Source organism: Pogoniulus pusillus, chromosome 13 (assembly GCF_015220805.1).
Source record: "Pogoniulus pusillus isolate bPogPus1 chromosome 13, bPogPus1.pri, whole genome shotgun sequence".
Lineage (NCBI taxonomy): Eukaryota > Metazoa > Chordata > Aves > Piciformes > Lybiidae > Pogoniulus > Pogoniulus pusillus.
In genome coordinates this window covers 6,355,485-6,374,196 of record NC_087276.1, presented here as the reverse complement: position 1 = coordinate 6,374,196, position 18,712 = coordinate 6,355,485, and the positions used below count along the sequence as shown (strand labels likewise).

At 46.1% G+C, this 18,712-nt stretch overlaps 1 protein-coding gene across 5 annotated transcripts in view; it reads left to right on the top strand.

The window, feature by feature from the left end:
• Window positions 1-8,023, top strand: part of LOC135180292 (phospholipid scramblase family member 5-like) — a 28,244-nt gene extending 20,221 nt beyond the window's left edge. For 3 of the 5 annotated variants that reach the window (XM_064152664.1, XM_064152663.1, XM_064152662.1), the window contains 6 exons: window positions 1,780-1,822; window positions 3,186-3,406; window positions 4,426-4,587; window positions 5,891-6,052; window positions 7,710-7,788; window positions 7,876-8,023. In XM_064152664.1, coding sequence (XP_064008734.1) covers window positions 1,780-1,822; window positions 3,186-3,406; window positions 4,426-4,587; window positions 5,891-6,052; window positions 7,710-7,748 — 627 coding nt within the window. In that variant the 3' untranslated portion in view covers window positions 7,749-7,788; window positions 7,876-8,023. Of the gene's footprint in view, window positions 1-1,779; window positions 1,823-3,185; window positions 3,407-4,425; window positions 4,588-5,723; window positions 5,805-5,890; window positions 6,053-7,709; window positions 7,789-7,875 lie in introns of those variants that run through there. The other 2 variants (XM_064152666.1, XM_064152667.1) reach the window with 2 other exon arrangements.
• Window positions 8,024-18,712: the final 10,689 nt, after the last annotated feature.

Here is an 18,712-nt window from a genome sequence, read left to right as displayed (position 1 = left end):
ACCCCTCAAGGATCACCCAGTTCCAACCCCCTGCCATAGGCAAGGACACCTCCCACTAGAACAGGTCACTTAAGGCCTTATCCAACCTGGCCTTGAACACCTCCAGAGAGGGATCAGACACAGCTTTCCTGAGCAACCTGTGCCAGTGTCTCACTGCAAAGAACCCTTTCCTAACATCTACTTTGAATCTCCCCTCTGCCAGTTTAAACCCATTCCCCCTTGTCCTGTCATTACAAGTCCTTGTACACAGTATTTAGTTATCACCCTTGCTGGCTTCTCTCATTTAACAAAGCTCCTCCCCAGCTTCCCTGTAGGCCCCCTTCAGATACTGGAAGGCTACTGTAATGTCTCCTCAAAGCCTTCTCTTCTGCAGGCTGAATAGCCCCAACTCTTGTAGCCTGTTCTCATAGCAGAGCTGCTGCAGCCCTCTGAGCATCTTCATGGCCTCCTCTGGACTCACTCCAGCAGTTCCATGTCCTTCTTGTGCTGGGGGCTCCAGAACTGCACACAGTACTGCAGGTGGGGTCTGAGGAGAGGAGAGCACAGGGGCAGAATCCCTTCCCTTGCCCTGCTGCCCACACTGCTCCTGCTGCAGCCCATCTTTAACTCTTTTTTTTTTTTTCGATCAGCAGAGCACTTCCCACAAGAGCTCACATCTCTCATGAAACCTAAACAACAAACAGCAAAGATTCTTGGGAGAGAAATCTGAAGTGCAAATATTCTTTTTCTTACTTCAGCTACTGGCATGCACATTTCAGAGATTAATGAAAGGGATAAAGGAATGTCTCTTTTAGCCCCTTTTCTTTGCAGCCTGAAGTAGCTGCAGGAGATGAGCAGGACTGAGAAATGGTTGCAACAGTTTGAATATGTACTAGGCAAGGTTTATCAAATGTAGTGATGCTGGGGAGCTGTAACACACTGGTCTCAAGGTTGCTGTGCACTTTGTCTGCAGCTGAGAGTATTGGCACAATCCTGTGCGAAGCATTTGCCCATCAGGAATTTAAGGAAAAGAGATTAGCAAAGCCTAAACTATCACATAAAACAGGCATAAAAAAATCACATAAAACTGAAAGGTAGACTGAAATTAAGGCTTGCTGGTTTTACAATCTAGTGACTGTTCTCTAAAGAAGAATGATGTCAAAGGAACTATAAGCACAGCAAAGCTGGGGATCATGGCAAGGAGTTTTTGCTCTTGCAGTTGTACCCAGCTCACAAGGGAAAACATTTTCAGCCAGCCAAGGATTTCTCTAGGGAGCTGTTGTTTTGTCCACTCTGGCACCCTGGCATTTGCCAGATTCTAGGGTGCAGAATTCCCACTGCCTGATACCAGAGCATAAAAGCTCATGTGTGCTGTCCTTGCCATCACCCAATTGCCCTGCTGGGCTGCTCCAATGAGGCCTTTTGGGATATGACTACAGCATGTTTTGAGTTTGAGCTAAAATTCATTCACATCTGCACTGCCTCCAAAACCAGGAGGGAGGAACAGGAGCAAAATGTGGGTCTTGCTTCTCACATGTCTTTTTCCAATGCTTTTGTTCTCCACATTCCCCCACTGAGGATTATTGTTCTTCAAACATTTAGGTGTTACAGGACCACAACACTTTTCAGCCACCATCTCAGAGAGATGTCTAAATTGTGACTTCAGATAGCCCTCAGGCACTCTGCCTGGAAGGAAACAAAACCCTAACAAGAGGGAGATAAGCAATAAAAGGAGACAAGTGACCGCTGGCAGCCCCAGACTCTTCTAACATGCACCATCTTGTGTATTCTTTTAAACAGCTGGACCGGATAATTATTCATCAGCAAGTTGACCTTCTTGAAGGTATGGAGCAATCCTCGTTAATCTTTAACAGTGCTGGCACACAGATGTCTCCAAAAGGCTTCCAAGTCACCCCCCCACCTCACTGAAGTCATTCCAAAGCCTCCTGCTGCCTTCCCTCAGAGCCGCAATGTGTTCTTGGTGTGGTGAAAGCTCACTTCATAGTATCACAGCATAGAATCAGCCAGGTTGGAAGAGACCTCCAAGATCATCCAGTCCAACCTAGCACACAGCCCTAGCCAGTCAACTAGACCATGGCACTAAGTGCCTCAGCCAGGCTTTGCTTGAAGACCTCTGGGGATGGTGACTCCACCACCTCCCTGGGCAGCCTATTCCAATGCCAATCACTCTCTCTGGCAACAACTTCCTCCTAACATCCAGCCTAGACCTCCCCTGGCACAACTTGAGACTGTGTCCCCTTGTTCTGTTGCTGCTTGCCTGGGAGAAGAGAAAAAAACCCACCTGGCTACAGCCTCCCTTCAGGTAGTTGTAGACAGCAATGAGGTCCCCCCTGAGCCTCCTCTTGTGCAGGCTGCACACCCCCAGCTCCCTCAGCCTCTCCTCACAGGGCTGTGCTCCAGGCCCCTCACCAGCTTTGTTGCCCTTCTCTGGACATGTTCCAGTATCTCAACATCTCTCTTGAATTGAGGAGCCCAGAACTGGACACAGTACTCAAGGTGTGGCCTGACCAGGGGCAGAATAACCTCCCTCATCCTACTATACCCAACATTTCCTTATGTATTTCTCCCATTCAAAACGTTCTGGGCTGGGATTTTGAACCCCTCACTGAATTAAAGTTTCGTCACTGCCATAGGACAGCCTCATATTGTTACTTTTCACAGTCTCAAGTTGTGCCAGGGTAGGTATAGGCTGGATATTAGGAAGAAGTTCTTCACAGAGAGAGTGATTTCCCATTGGAATGGGCTGCCCAGGGAGGTGGTGGAGGCACTGTCCCTGGGGGTCTTCAAGAAAAGACTGGCTGAGGCACTTAGTGCCATGGTCTAGTTGATTGGTTAGGGATGGGTGATAGGTTGGACTGGATGATCTTGGAGGTCTCTTCCAACCTGGTTGATTCTATGATTCTATGATAGTAAGGTAAGAAAGATCAGCCGGACCGAAACTCAGGGTTCAGTTCCCTTTTGTGAGACATACTTTACAGTAAATCAGACTTTGAACTAAACCTTCCTTCAAAATACATCACTACTTGCACACAATTGTATGTTTTCTTTGTCTCATTAATAATACAAAACTATTTTTACCAGTCTCTGTTCTCCAGATTTTTAGGGCATATAGTAACCTAGATCTGCTAACTTTATACTAAGGGAGTTGGTTTCTTTATTAAAGAAACACTTGGTTTCTTTATTAGGCATTCTTGGCACAGAGACTTCCAGCAAATATGAGATAAAAAACCATTTGGGACAAAGAGTTTACTTTGCAGTGGAAGAAAATGATTGCTTTGATCGTAACCTCTGCTCGCCTTTAAGGGCTTTCACCATAAGGATTGCTGATAACACTGGCCGAGAAGTAATTACAGTGAGCAGACCCTTGAGATGCAACAGCTGCTGGTTCCCTTGCTTCCTGCAAGAGGTGAGTGAATCCTAATTGCCTTTTGTCCGAGAATCTCTTGCTGTATGTGAACAGAATTAATGAAGCCTCCTGTAACCTCTGCCAGGATGGCAGGAAAGAATTCACACCCACCTCTCTGCCTGGGGGACTGAGTGGCTTTGGTCAGAAGTCACTGTTGATAAACAGAGCCCTTTTGTGAGCTACAGTCCCAGCATGCCTCTTCCCTTTTTTTCCTGACATCCCAAATTAAGCTTTGGTGTCTGATGATACAGTTGTCTCTCCAGTCAGGTGGTCAGGTGACATCCTAAAACATTGCTTGACACAGACTAAGGTCTGTTAGTGTCACAGATGGAAATCACTCACTGTACTCCCAGCATGTGACAGATTAATACCACCTGGAGGCTATTTGTGTGTGTGTGTGTATGACTGGGAAGCAGCTCTCCAACACCATGGCTCTGCCTCTACAGGGCCATATGTCTCCAAGGAATTGCAGAAGTTTTGAGTTTTGAGTGCAAAATGCAGATTTGAGTGCAAAATGCTGTTTTGAGTGCAAAATGCAGTTTTGATAGAGTAGGAACTATTTTCTTCTTGGTTTTGACTCTATCAAATCTTATATGTAAGAAGTTAGCATTTGGTAGAGCTTTTCAGCCTCATGCTGTCCACTGTCTTTAGAACCACTATGAGAGAGCCTTTTACTATCTAGTTCACAGTTGGTTAACATTATATTTGATTGTATTCAATAAATATGTTGTTGAGGAGAAAGTTCTTCACTGAGAGAGTGATTGGACACTGGAATGGGCTGCCTGGGGAGGTGGTGGAGTCGCCGTCCCTGGAGCTGTTCAAGGCAGGATTGGACGTGGCACTTGGTGCCATGGTCTGGCCTTGAGCTCTGTGGTAAAGGGTTGGACTTGATGATCTGTGAGGTCTCTTCCAACCTTGGTGATACTGTGATATTATATAAGCAATACACTATGATGGACAAATATACTAACATAAAACTATTTTGTAAGGTTTATTTTTGGTTTCCTTTTGTTTGCTAGTTGGAAGTCCAGTCTCCACCAGGCACAGTAGCTGGCTATGTTGTACAGAACTGGGACCCTTTTCTGCCAAAATTTACTATAAAGAATGAAAGTAAAGAAGATGTGCTAAAAATAATTGGCCCATGTGCAACTTGTGGCTGTTTTGAGGATGTTGACTTTGAGGTATGTTTATTAAGAGTGTCAAGAATGTTGAAGTTTTACTACTTTGAATAAGTTGCTCACTCAGTCCTGTTATTCTGTCATTGGAAATGTGATGTGTGTTGCTGTAATGCTCGGGCAACCAGTGACAGAACAAGGAGATGAAGTCTCCACTGTGTCAGGGAAGGTTGAGGCTGGATGTTAGGAAGAAGCTCTTCACAGAGTGATTGGCCATTGGAATGGGCTGCCCAGGGAGGTGGTGGAGTTGCCATCCCTGGAAGTGTTTCAAACGAGTCTGGATGCGGCACTTGGTGCCAAGATTTAGCTGATTAGATAATGTTGGGTGATAGGTTGGACTTGATGATCTTCAAGGTCTTTTCCAACCTGATTGATTCTGTGATTCTGTAATTGGGGAACAGAAATAAATCAGTGTGCACTCCCGACTTGTACACTCAGATTCCCATAGGTGTCTTTTGGAGAGCAGTGACAATTTCTTCAGGGAATTAAACATGTTGTTAAGTCATGCCCTGGTCTTTTGCACTTCAAGAGCACTGGACCATTGATTTTGATAGGCCCAGGGTTTCATCCCTGCATTCACACAGTCATTCGCTGCTAGGTGACATTGAGTCTGTTTCCTTCGTTACTCTCAGACTACAAGCTATGGGCAGGACTACTGTGTGATGTATCCACATCCACTTAGAATCATAGAATCAACCAACCAGGTTGGAAGAGACCTCCAAGATCATACTTCACCGCATTCATCAGGAGAAAAACAATTCCAAGCAGATATTTAAGGGAGGAGAATGGGAGATGCTTGAAGAAACTCTGTACAGAGTTTTCTGATGTGAACAAAGCTCTTCACCTTAAAGAATCATAACAGAGATTCTGTGTTCATTAACTTGTTAGTCAGATGAGAAGACTTCAGTGGATACTGTGAAATTTCAGTACACTGAGAACCTGTCCATTATAGGCAGTTGTCTACAGCAATGGTACTGCTGGGACTTAGAGCATATCAAAAACACAAGGCCAGAAAAATAGTCATTGTGAAAGGACACCAAAAGTGGTGCAAACTTTCAGAACTGCTTTTCTCCAGTTTTCTACATCAGCTCTAAATATGCTGATATTTCTAAACAAGGTCTTTTCTTGTGCTACTCCCACAGGCAAACCTGACACCAGCAGAGCATCTCAATGATAAGGATAGAAGAAGCTCCTGACAGCTATAGCTTACTCTGTGTGTCAGGGCATAGTCATCAATTCTATCAAGATGTAATCAGTGTGTACTTGATTTACTCATACTTGAGTAGATTCTTATTTTTCATTTGTGCAGGTAAAAGCTCTCAATGAGATGTCAACAATTGGCAAGATTTCCAAGTACTGGTCTGGATTTGTAAACAACGTCTTTACCAACACTGCCAACTTTGGGATCCAGGTCCCTGTAGATCTTGATGTGAGAATCAAAGCAGTAATGATTGGTGCTTGTTTTCTCATTGTAAGTATGCAAAACGAAGAGATAAATGTATAGAAGTGGGTAGACTGTGATCAAAAGGGTCTTGCTGTCAGCTATGGTCCTACAAAGGCATGAGTGCAGTGGCAAGCCAGACTTGCTACCTAAAAGATAAATTAACAGACAACCTTTTAATTCCCATATCCCACATTTTTGTTCATTAAACCATTTAGATAGCATTCCAAATGCAGTTCAGTAGCTTGCATGAAAGGAGTAAATATCCAACCTACCAAACTTTTCCAAGCACCTTAGCTATTGTTTGGATGGAAGAACAAAAAATGATGTCATTTCTACTGATCACTGAAAACCACGAGTGCCATTTCAACACTTTTGTTGAGTATTGCATGTAAAAACTTCAGGTCTTAGAGATTTTCTTGCAACAAAATCCCTTGTGAAGATACCAACGAGACAAAGATTGTAAAAAAAGAAGGTTCATGTCTAGGGTTAAGGATGAAGTTAAGATGCATGTTTACTAGAGTAACAAATTGATGCTTGCTGTGTACTTCTATTGCCAGTACAAGCATGCTTAGACAGATGGGCAGAGTCCAAGGGGATGGTGTTCAATAGCTCCAATTGCAGGGTGCTGCACTTTGGCCACAACAACCCCATGCAGAGATACAGGCTGGGGTCGGAGTGGCTGGAGAGCAGCCAGACAGAGAGGGATCTGGGGGTGCTGATTGATACCCGCCTGAACATGAGCCAGCAGTGTGCCCAGGTGGCCAAGAGAGCCAGTGGCATCCTGGCCTGCATCAGGAATGGTGTGGTCAGCAGGAGCAGGGAGGTCATTCTGCCCCTGTACTCTGCACTGGTTAGACCACACCTTGAGTGCTGTGTTCAGTTCTGGGCCCCCCAAGTTTAGGAGGGATATTGAGATGCTTGAGCGTGTCCAGAGAAGGGCGATGAGGCTGGGGAGAGGCCTTGAGCACAGCCCTACGAGGAGAGGCTGAGGGAGCTGGGATTGGTTAGCCTGGAGGAGGCTCAGGGGTGACCTTATTGCTGTCTACAACTACCTGAGGGGTGGTTGTGACCAGGAGGAGGTTGCTCTCTTCTCTCAGGTGGCCAGCACCAGAATGAGAGGACACAGCCTCAAGCTGTGCCAGGGGAGATTTAGGCTGGAGGTGAGGAGAAAGTTCTTCACTGAGAGAGTCATTGGACACTGGAATGGGCTGCCTGGGGAGGTGGTGGAGTCTCTGTCCCTGGAGCTGTTCAAGGCAGGACTGGACGTGGCACTTGGTGCCATGGTCTGGCCTTGAGCTCTGTGGTAAAGGGTTGGACTTGATGATCTATGAGGTCTCTTCCAACCTTGGTGATACTGTGATGCTGTAACTGCAATGGTTACTAAATCATCTGTGATATGCTTACATCAGAGAACAGAAAACAAAAGGATGAACCAAGTTAAATTATTCACTGGAATGCATTTACTTTAAAGTAGCAACAATTCTGTTTTTATTAGGGTAGAAATGCAACTCTCACGACACCTTTCAGATTGTAGCCTCCAAAACTCCTCTTGCTCAGTGACAGAGTAATAGAAAACGATTGCCTAATCTTACTGTTTTACGTAACAAACCTCTGCAAGGAAGCCTTGATAGTAGTCACTGCATTTTTGTTCCTTCCATAGCATTCATGGTGTGTTTATTTGTAGGACTTAATGTTCTTTGAACACTCTTTGGATGCATTATAACTCGACGACAGAAACAATATCATAAGCAGAATTCATTTCAGTAAGTAAAAACGAACATAAATTGATCTTCTTGCTTTGAAGGCTTAGATGTGTAGATACTTTCTAATTCTTTTTCATTCTCTTCCAGAAATCCCTTGAGCTTTGGACGTGATTTTGAGCTGCACAAATCCTTGTTCCTTATAGGAAAAGATAGGGAGCTAATGATGCTGTTAATTAAAACATATCTCCTGCAAACAATAATTTCCCACTTACATGTTATGTATGGTGTGGCTAAACAAACACTTTTCACACTTTTGCTTTGGAACTGTGCTATTCTCTTCTCTCTTTTGATGTTCTGGCATGGGAAAGCACCATCCCTGATGAAAGTCTATGTTTAGAGAAGCCTTTGATGTTTTGTGAGTGCTGGTACTAGTTACCAACCACGTGAGGAGGGGTTCTGGGGGTTTTGCATTTTCATCATTTTAGAAGTCGTTTTCCCATTTGTTATTTAATTAGCAGTAACAAACTGAGATTGAAAGTAACAAATATAAAGTACAGGCTGGATGTTAGGAGGAAGTTGTTGTCAAAGAGAGTGGTATTGGAATGGGCTGCCCAGGGAGGTGGTGGAGGCACCATCCCTGGAGGTGTTCAAGAAAAGACTGGGTGAGGCACTTAGTGCCATGGTCTAGTTGACTGGATAGGGCTGGGTGCTAGGTTGGACTGGATGATCTTGGAGGTCTCCTCCAACCTGGTTGATTCCATGATTCTATTCTATGATTCATTGTGAAATTCAAGATGCTATCTGTGTCAGTGAGTTGAAAGGAGGGGAGTTGTGTCTGCTAATAAATTAATAGTAAGGTGAAGAATGGTGTAACGAGTGGCAGCCAGAAATGAGGCTTCCTGCACTAGACTGGTGACCATAAACTCTGTTAAGCACATCTATTCTTCCACTAATTTTATTGAAGGCAGGCCACAAGTTTTGAAAGATGGTCCTCAGTGTGCTAGAGGCACACCAATCACTTCAGTTTGGACTATCTAGTGTTTAGGGTTCTTGCTGCCATCCCCTCAAGACGTTCCTCAAAAGGTTTGTTCCTCCTTTTATAATATCTGGTCATTGATAACTTTTCATTGAGACTTGCCTGAGAGCAGAATCATTCTTTTCCTTTGGCAAGCTATGTTAGTTCTGGGCCCCTCAATTCAAGAAAGATCTTGAGTTGCTGGAACATGTCCAGAGAAGGGCAACAAAGCTGGTGAGGGGCCTGGAGCACAAATCCTATGAGGAGAGGTTGAGGGAGCTGGGCCTCTTTAGCCTGGAGAAGAGGAGGCTCAGGGGTGATCTTATTACTGTCTACAACTACCTGAAGGGACATTGTAGCCAGGTGGGGGGTGGCCTCTTCTCCCAGGCAACCACCAATAGAACAAGGGGACACAGTCTCAAGTTGTGCCAGGGTAGGTATAGGCTGGATATTAGGAAGAAGTTCTTCACAGAGAGAGTGATTTCCCATTGGAATGGGCTGCCCAGGGAGGTGGTGGAGGCACCGTCCCTGGGGGTCTTCAAGAAAAGACTGGATGAGGCACTTAGTGCCATGGTCTAGTTGATTGGCTAGGGCTGGGTGCTAGGTTGGACTGGCTGATCTTGGAGGTCTCTTCCAACCTGGTTGATTCTATGATTCTATGACTGTGTGTGGTAGAAATTGATACTCTGGTATGAATTATGGATATTGGAGGTTTATATGAATATTAAATTTTATTAGTAGTATTTTATAAATAGGGAACATTCCCTGAGATTCTTTGGATTTTCAGCCAACAGGGAGTAGTTGCACAGAGGGTATTTATAAACATGGAATTAAACAGTTCAATCAGTCAAAACATGGAAAATAGGAATGCAAAAGCAGGAAAATTGTAACTATGCTTATGGAGCCTTAGCATTAACTCCAGCAGATGTAGCCACGATGCTTTGGTCCCTAAGAAAGTCTCCTGTACAAAGATGCTTCCAAAACTCATGATAATGACCCTGGCCAGGAGGAGGTTGCTCTCTTCTCTCAGGTGGCCAGCACCAGAACAAGAGGACACAGTCTCAGGCTGAGCCAGGGGAAATTTAGGATGGAGGTGAGGAGAAAGTTCTTCACTGAGAGAGTCATTGGACACTGGAATGGGCTGCCCGGGGAGGTGGTGGAGTCGCCGTCCCTGGAGCTGTTCAAGGCAGGATTGGACGTGGCACTTGGTGCCATGGTCTAGCCTTGAGCTCTGTGGTAAAGGGTTGGACTTGATGATCTGTGAGGTCTCTTCCAACCCTGATGATACTGTGATACAATATAATCCAGGCAGAGAGAAAGAGAGAAGAACTGAGTTGGTGCTGAGCTAGTGAAAGATGTAAACATGTGGCTGCTGTGCTTCCCAGTTAAGGAGATGTGAATGAGGTGCTGCTCCCAGTGGAGGGTCAGTGCAGAAAGGTTTCTAAATCGCCTCCATTAAATGCATCACTTTGAAAATGAATCTGGCCAACAAGCACTAGCATCATAGAATCATAGAACTGACCAGGTTGGAAGAGACCTCCAAGATCAACCAGTTCAACCTATCATCCAGCCCTGTCCAGTTCAGGGGAGGTATGGGCTGCATGTTAGGAGGAAGTTGTTGGCAGAGAGAGTGATTGGCATGGGAATAGGCTGCACAGGGAGGTGGTGGAGTCACCGTCCCTGGAGGTGTTAAGAAAAAAGATTGGATGAGGCACATCATTGTTCTGGCCAATGAATTCTAAGCTTTGTGCCTCATGTGACCATGCAGGCACACTGCAGGGCAGCACAAGACACCTGGCACATGGTCCTATGCCCCTAGCCCTCAAGGCTTTGCTGGGACCAAACCCTTCATTGTTTGCTCATCTGACTCAGCTTCCCAGACCTGCAACAGGAGGAGGAGAGCAAGGGTTAAACCAGCTTGGCAGGATTTATGCCCTACCAGGACACTGTGCAATAGGAGTTTTTTCTATTTCAGACAGCAGTTTTACCGAGCTACTAATTTCTCAGACCTCATCATATTGCTCCCAAACATCCCTTCTAACAGGCTTTTACTCATACTGCATCCAGTTCTGGAGTCCCTGTTACAAGAAGAATGTGGATGTGCTGGAGTGTGTCCAGAGAAGGGCCACGAGGATGCTCAGAGGGCTGCAGCAGCTCTGTTATGAGGACAGACTGAAAGAGTTGGGGCTGTTCAGCCTGCAGAAGAGGAGGCTCCCAGGTGACCTCTAAGTATCTGAAGGGGGCTACAAAAAAACTGAGGAGAGACTTCTTAGGCTATCAAGGAGTGACAGGACTAAAGGGGATGGAGCAAAGCTGGAGATGGGTAAGTTCAGCCTGGATGTGAGGAGGAAGTTGTTCAGCATGAGAGTGGTGAGAGGCTGGAATGGGTTGCCCAGGGAGGTGGTTGAGGCCCCATCCCTGGAGGTGTTTAAGGCCAGGCTGGCTGATCCTGTGGCCAGCCTGATTTAGAGTAGGGTGTCCCTGGCCATGGCAGGGGGTTGGAACTGGATGATCCTTGTGGTCCCTTCCAGCCCTAACTCCTTATGATTTTAAGCTTCCTTTGTGGGAACTTCCAAGACAACAACTGATCTATTTTTTGTTTCCCCTGCAAAGCATTTTCTGTATGAACTTACTTATGCCTGTCTCGAAAGAAAAACCCAAATCTAATAGGTCCATTAAAAAGCAAACCAGCACCATCCAATCTTGGTGGCAACCCCACATCCTTAGTCAAGTTTCCAAGTGGAACATTTTACAGATGGCTGGGAATGTCAGATTAATTTTTTAGCATGAACTGGTAATTCAATACTTGCAAACAACCAGCACATCAAGGGGAAGATGAGGAAATGATGAATAATTCATAAAAACAACAACAACAACAAAAAGATCTAAATTTATCAGATGATTAATTCCCAACAAATATTTAGACTCATTTTAAATTAATGCTCATGGATATGAATTCAAACACAGCCAAGTCAGGAAGTTGCAACTGATGTTCCCATAGTGAAATTAACTCAGGAATGCTTGTAGATTTAAACAGTATGCTTTAGATTATATAGCACACTTAAGTATTTATACAGATTTACATATGTCTTGGAAATAATTGTGGTTAACAAGCTCTGACAATCATAATTATCTGTTAACCGTTTCCCTGCTGGCTCTTGCTGTGGCTCTTAGCGCTACAATCAGGCTGCAGTCTGCAGAAGTTAGCAGCTCAGAGGAAACCCTTTCCCAGGCGTGCTGAGGCTCCCTCGTGTGGACACTTTTGGTATTGCAAAGAAATAGAAACGATTGATCCCAATTCGCTGTTCTGAGTTTCACTCTGCTGTGATTCTGTTACAATCATAGAATCATAGAATCAAGCAGGTTGGAAGAGACCTCCAACATCATCCAGTCCAACCTAGCACCCAGCCCTAGCCAGTCATCTAGACCATGGCACCAAGTGCCTCAGCCAGGCTTTGCTTGAACACCTCCAGGGAGGGTGCCTCCACCACCTCCCTGGGCAGCCCATTCCAATGCCAATCACTCTCTCTGCCAACAACTTCCTCCTAACATCCAGCCTAGACCTCCCCTGGCACAACTTGAGACTGTGTCCCCTTGTTCTATTGCTGCTTGTCTGGCAGAATAGACCAACCCCACCTGGCTACAGCCTCCCTTCTTGTAGTTGTAGACAGCAATGAGGTCTGCCCTGAGCCTCCTCTTCTGCAGGCTGCACACACCCAGCTCCCTCAGCCTCTCCTCATAGGATTTGTGTTCCAGGCCCCTCACCAGCTTTGTCGCCCTTCTCTGGACACGTTCCAGCACCTCAACATCTCTCTTGAATTGAGGACCCCAGAACTGGACACAGGACTCAAGGTGTGGTGTGACCAGTGGTGAGTACAGGGGCAGAATAACCTCCCTTGTCCTACTGGCCACACTGTTCCTGATGCAGGCCAGGATGCCATTGGCTCTCATGGCCACCTGGGCACACTGTGTGCTGTGTCCAGTTCTGGGCTTCTCAATTCAAGAGAGACGTTGAGGTGCTGGAATGTGTCCAGAGAAGGGCAATGAAGCTGGTGAGGGGCCTGGAGCACAGCCCTGTGAGGAGAGGCTGAGGGAGCTGGGGGTGTGCAGCCTGGAGAAGAGGAGGCTCAGGGGTGACCTCATTGCTGTCTACAACTACCTGAAGGGAGGCTGTAGCCAGGTGGGGGTTGGTCTCTTCTGCCAGGCAAGCAGCAACAGAACAAGGGGACACAGTCTCAAGTTGTGGTGGGGGAGAGTGATTTGCCATTGGAATGGGCTGCCCAGGGAGGTGGTGGAGTCGCTGTCCCCGGAGGTGCTCAAGAGGAGACTGGATGAGGCACTTAGTGTCATGGTCTGGTTGACTGCCTAGGGCTGGGTGCTAGGTTGGACTGGATGATCTTGGAGGTCTCTTCCAACCTGGTTGATTCTATGATTCTATGTTTGAATGCCTCTGTCCATAGCCAGAGGCAGCTTCTGGGATATGGAAGAGCTGGTTCAGTCCCTGGATAAAAAAAAGCACTGGAGCTGGGACAGCTCTTTCTGGCTAGATCTTCCTTAACAACAATCTTGAAATTCAGTGCCACTGCCAGAGCCTTTTCACCTGGAAGCCCTTTCATCTAAATCACAGCTGCCATATGAGTGAAGGTAGTCGTTCTCAGCAGAGTTGTGTGTGATACTACTAATGAAAAGGTCATATGTATTAAGATTTCTAGACCACGAAGCTCTAGGTTAGTACTAGCAACGTGTCTCACATTATGAGAGCTATTTATGCTCCTCACAGATCTCTCCTTTCATGATTTCCCTGCAGACTAGGAGCGGCTCTCCAAAGGACAATTCATTGCTCTCCAAAGGAGGGACAGATACTCTTCAAAGCAGATTTGTGTTCTGAACATCTCCTAGAAAGAAATGTTTGCTCTAGTGAAAGAGAAATTTCACTTAAAGCAGCCAAACAGTTTCACACTTATCACTAGCCAGGCTGTAAATCTGTGTAGTGCCTAATTTTTGTGTTCAGTAGGTGGCAGCAGCAGTTCATTATTGCACTATTCAGCTTTCACAAAGCTGTACCCAGGACCCTGTTTAAAGATCGACACAGTTTGATCCTCTAATTCATTTCTACCCTCAAGGAGGGTAGAAAAATTTTTTTTGGAGGATTTTACTTTCTGTGTCTGCAAGCAAACCTTTGTCACATGGTGCTGAGGTATCTCTGTGGCCTACGATGTACAGCTGAATGAAGGATGAGTGATGTTTTAGGAGATCTAGGAAGCACACATGCAGAATAGAGTCTACTCACAAGCTATTGTTCTAGTACCTGTGGCACTTCTCCAGCTTCCACAAGTGGATAGAGGAGAAGCACCAGACCCAGGACATTCCAGACCTTCTGCAGAAACAGGAAGTGCTGTGTTTAAAGGACATTGCTCTGCAGTGGAATTCCTAGAAAGGGGTACTGGTATATAGTAGCTGAAGATGAGGCAGCAGTGTGCCCAGGGGGCCAAGAGAGCCAATGGCATCCTGGCCTGCATCAGGAACAGTGTGGCCAGCAGGTTATTCTGCCCCTGTACTCAGCACTGGTCAGGCCACACCTTGAGTACTGTGTCCAGTTCTGGGCTCCTCAATTCAAGAGAGATATTGAGATACTGGAACGTGTCCAGAGAAGGGCAACAAAGCTGGACAGGGGCCTGGAGCACAGCCCTGTGAGGAGAGGCTGAGGGAGCTGGGGGTGTGCAGCCTGCAGAAGAGGAGGCTCAGAGCTGACCTCATTGCTGCCTACAACTACCTGAAGGGAAGTTGTAGCCAGGTGGGGTTGGCCTCTTCTCCCAGACAATCAGCAACAGAAGAAGGGGACACAGTCTCAAGTTGTGCCAGGGGAGGTCTAGGCTGGATGTTGGGAGGAAGTTGTTGGCAGAGAGAGTGATTGGCATTGGAATGGGCTGCCCAGGGAGGTGGTGGAGTCACCGTCCCTGGAGGTGTTGAAGAACAGCCTGGCTAAGGCACTTAGTGCCATGGTCTGGTTGACTGGCTAGGGCTGGGTGCTAGATTGGGCTGGATGATCTTGGAGGTCTCTCCCAACCTAGTTGATTCTATGGTTCTGTGTCATCCTGGTCCATCACTATGTGCAAAAAAGGGCAGAAAAGTATTTAATAATTCCTTACAGGAAATCATCCTGTGTTCAGTGAAAGGAGATTTGTTGGTAATGTTTTTTTCTGCAATCTTGGATGTTTTCTTAAACCTGATCCCTGTTATGAATAGCTTCCTTAATGCCAAATCATTATTGAATTACTCAGTTAGCACCTGCCATGAGACAACTGGTTTGTTAGCATTTCATTACTTCACTCCTCCAAAATGAACTTAACAAAATAATTTGTTAAGAGGCTAATATCTACTATTTTTTTTTGAGTCAGCCAGCCCAGGACAGATACAAATTCATGCTTTCTTTCTGTATTTGTTAGCATTATGCTTACAAAAGAAAGGTAACGAATGAACACAGAGTGTTCTCTAATTACACAGGACACAGTGTCCTTGAAAGTGTAACAGAAGGACACAGAGTGATGAAAGTCCAGTGACTGCACCCCCAAAGTGTATTCATCCCTTTATCCTCAATGACAGTAAATTCCTGCCACTGTCCAAAGGAGAATTCCAGGTGACCTTGCATTGTTGTGTGTCTCCTAGATGGACAGTGAAAATTCATTTCAGTTCACAATTAGGCCCTGTTCTCCAGACTTCTCACTCCTATTCACACTTCTATTTTCTGCTGGCAAGGGAGTATAAACACAACTACTGCAGTAGTACTGTAGGAATTGAGCCTGACCTCATCTGCTTCAGTACCCAGCAGACCCTCTTGAAAGCTATGGCTTTTGTATGAAACCTTCTGTATCAACAGGACTATCCAATCCAGTGACCCTCAGGTCTCACTCATCACTGAAAAAGGAGAAATCTCTCTGCAAGTAATGCCAGCAGCACCCATTAGTTTGATGTGGCATATTTGAAGGACTTCTCTTGCTCTGTGCTGGCTCTATCAGGTAAGTGCTCTATTTGCTGATGTTTTATATTTAAAAGACCCTGAACCCAACAACAACAAAGCCACAAAAAAAAAACCAACCTCACAAGCTACTGTTGCAGGGATTGCTGTGTCTATCTGGAAATCACTTTGGAAAGTTAGCACATTTAGAGAAAAAAAAAGTCTATTCTGTATTGTTTATGGGTTGTTTGCAGAAGATTGGGGAACTTTTGGGCAAGGCTAAAGGCTGTCTTAGAAACATGGAATCAACCAGGTTGGAAGAGACCTCCAAGATCACCCAGGCCAACCTAGCACCCAGCCCTAGCCAGCCAACTAGACCATGGCACTAAGTGCCTCATCCAGGCTTTTCTTCAACACCTCCAGAGACAGCGACTCCACCACCTCCCTGGGCAGCCCATTCCAATGCCAATCACTCTCTCTGCCAACAACTTCCTCCTAGCATCCAGCCTAGACCTCTCCTGGCACAACCTGAGACTGTGTCCCCTTATTCTGTTGCTGGTTGTCTAGCAGAAGAGACCAACCCCCACCTGGCTACAGCCTCCCTTCAGGTAGTTGTAGACAGCAATGAGGTCACCCCTGAGCCTCCTCTTCTCTAAGCTAAACACCCCCAGCTCCCTTAGCCTCTCCTCATAGGGAGGTGGTGGAGGATTTATTTACTGATGTTTGTTTGTGCTTCTCTCCTACCTCTAATTCCAAGCAGTTGTAGATTAAGGCTGAGAGCACCTGGGAATTAAGTAAGATAGAAGCAATACTTCTTCCAGGCTTCAATGTTGTGCAGCACCAGGGCAGCTACACTGCACCTGGAACTGTGTTTTTCCCTTGAAAATAAGGCTGGGGTTAAGAGAAGTCCTTACTATTTGCAATTCAAAGCACTTAAAATAATGTTAGTATTTAAATCAAGAACTAGATGGGTGTCTTAAACTCTTCAGAGTATGGAACAGGTTTGATTCAATAAATATTTGATTCTGAAACATTTTCACTTTATTGATCCTCCTGTGTGAGAGAAGCATCACTCCAACACTCTGAAAAAGCATCAGATCAGGTAGAACCAAGTTTATCTGAAGTCAGGACAAGCAGGTTAGTAATTTGCTAGGTAAATGAACTTAAATAGTTCCTTATCAGGAACAGTTTTAGCCCTGCTTTATTGCTGCAGATTATCAAGGGCCTCATAAAATTCTGTCATCTGGCATAAACTCTCAGTGAAACTTCAGCAAGAATTAGTGTTGTATAATGTATTTCATCCTTTTAGATACAGAGATGTGGTTGTTGCACCAGCAAAGTTAATACAGTCCCACAATTTGAGTCCTTTTCTTTCCTAATGAGGCCTCATAGGAGATTTTTTCCCTTTTGTTGAGCTGCAAGCAATGTTGTTATTGATATCCTTCATCCACCTGGACACTCATATAATATTCCTCATTCATAAGTGGGGGTCTCCCAGGGATCAACATTGAGCCTCACACTGTTCAGAATCAACCAGGTTGGAAGAGACCTCCAAGATCATCCAGTCCAACCTAGCACCCAGCCCTAGCCAGTCAACCAGACCATGGCACTAAGTGCCTCAGCCAGGCTTTTCTTCAACACCTCCAGGGACAGCGACTCCACCACCTCCCTGGGCAGCCCATTCCAACGGCAAATCACTGTCTCTGTCTTCATAAGGGATTTGGATGATGGGATCAAGTGTACCCTGATGATATTTGCTGATGAGGCCAAATTGAGTGGGGAAATGGACATTTTGGAAAGGAAAGCCACCTTCCAGGAAGGCCTAGATAGGCTGGAAGAGGGAGCTAACAAGAACCTTTTGAAGTTCAACAAGTGTAAGGTCTTGCACCTGAGAAAACCTAATCTGGGAGTGCAGCACAGGCCAAGAGCTACCTGGCAGGAGAGCAGTGGAAAGAACCCCGCAGGTCCTGATGGACAACAACATGTGCTTGATACAAGTGAACAGCATGCTGCAGTGGCAAAGAAAGCCAACGTGATGCTGGGCTGCATCAACAAAGGCATCACCAGCACAGGTAAGGAACTCACTATGCCATTCTGAGCAGCTGTCAGGCCAGAGCTGGAGCACCGTGTTCAGACTGTGATATCAGATCAGCACTCACATCATCAAAAACATATGCAATGTGAGCCAGCAGTGTGCCCAGGTGGCCAAGAGAGCCAGTGGCATCCTGGCCTGCATCAGGAATGGTGTGGTCAGCAGGAGCAGGGAGGTCATTCTGCCCCTGTACTCTGCACTGGTTAGACCACACCTTGAGTGCTGTGTTCAGTTCTGGGCCCCCCAGTTTAGGAGGGACATTGAGATGCTTGAGCGTGTCCAGAGAAGGGCGACGAGGCTGGGGAGAGGCCTTGAGCACAGCCCTATGAGGGGAGGCTGAGGGAGCTGGGATTGGTTAGCCTGGAGAAGAGGAGGCTCAGGGCAGACCTTATTGCTGTCTACAACTACCTGAGGGGAGGTTGTGGCCAGGAGGAGGTTGCTCTCTTCTCTCAGGTGGCCAGCACCAGAACAAGAGGACACAGCCTCAGGCTGCGCCAGGGGAAATTTAGGCTGGGGGTGAGGAGAAAGTTCTTCCCTGAGAGAGTCATTGGACACTGGAATGGGCTGCCCGGGGAGGTGGTGGAGTCGCCGTCCCTGGAGCTGTTCAAGGCAGGATTGGACGTGGCACTTGGTGCCATGGTCTGGCCTTGAGCTCTGTGGTAAAGGGTTGGACTTGATGATCTGTGAGGTCTCTTCCAACCCTGATGATACTGTGATACTGTGATCCTTTGCCTGCCGCTCCTGAAAGCTTGAATGGTTGTATTTGCTTCTTGCTTTGCTGAATAACTGCAAGCAGTGCATGAGGAAGGTTTCAGGGTGGTAAGCAAAGCACAGGAGACATAAAGGGTAGAGACTGTAATGAGAAGTGCTTGTGAAAGGCTTTGTTAAGTAAGAGAAGAGGACATCAAATGTGCCAGCAAGG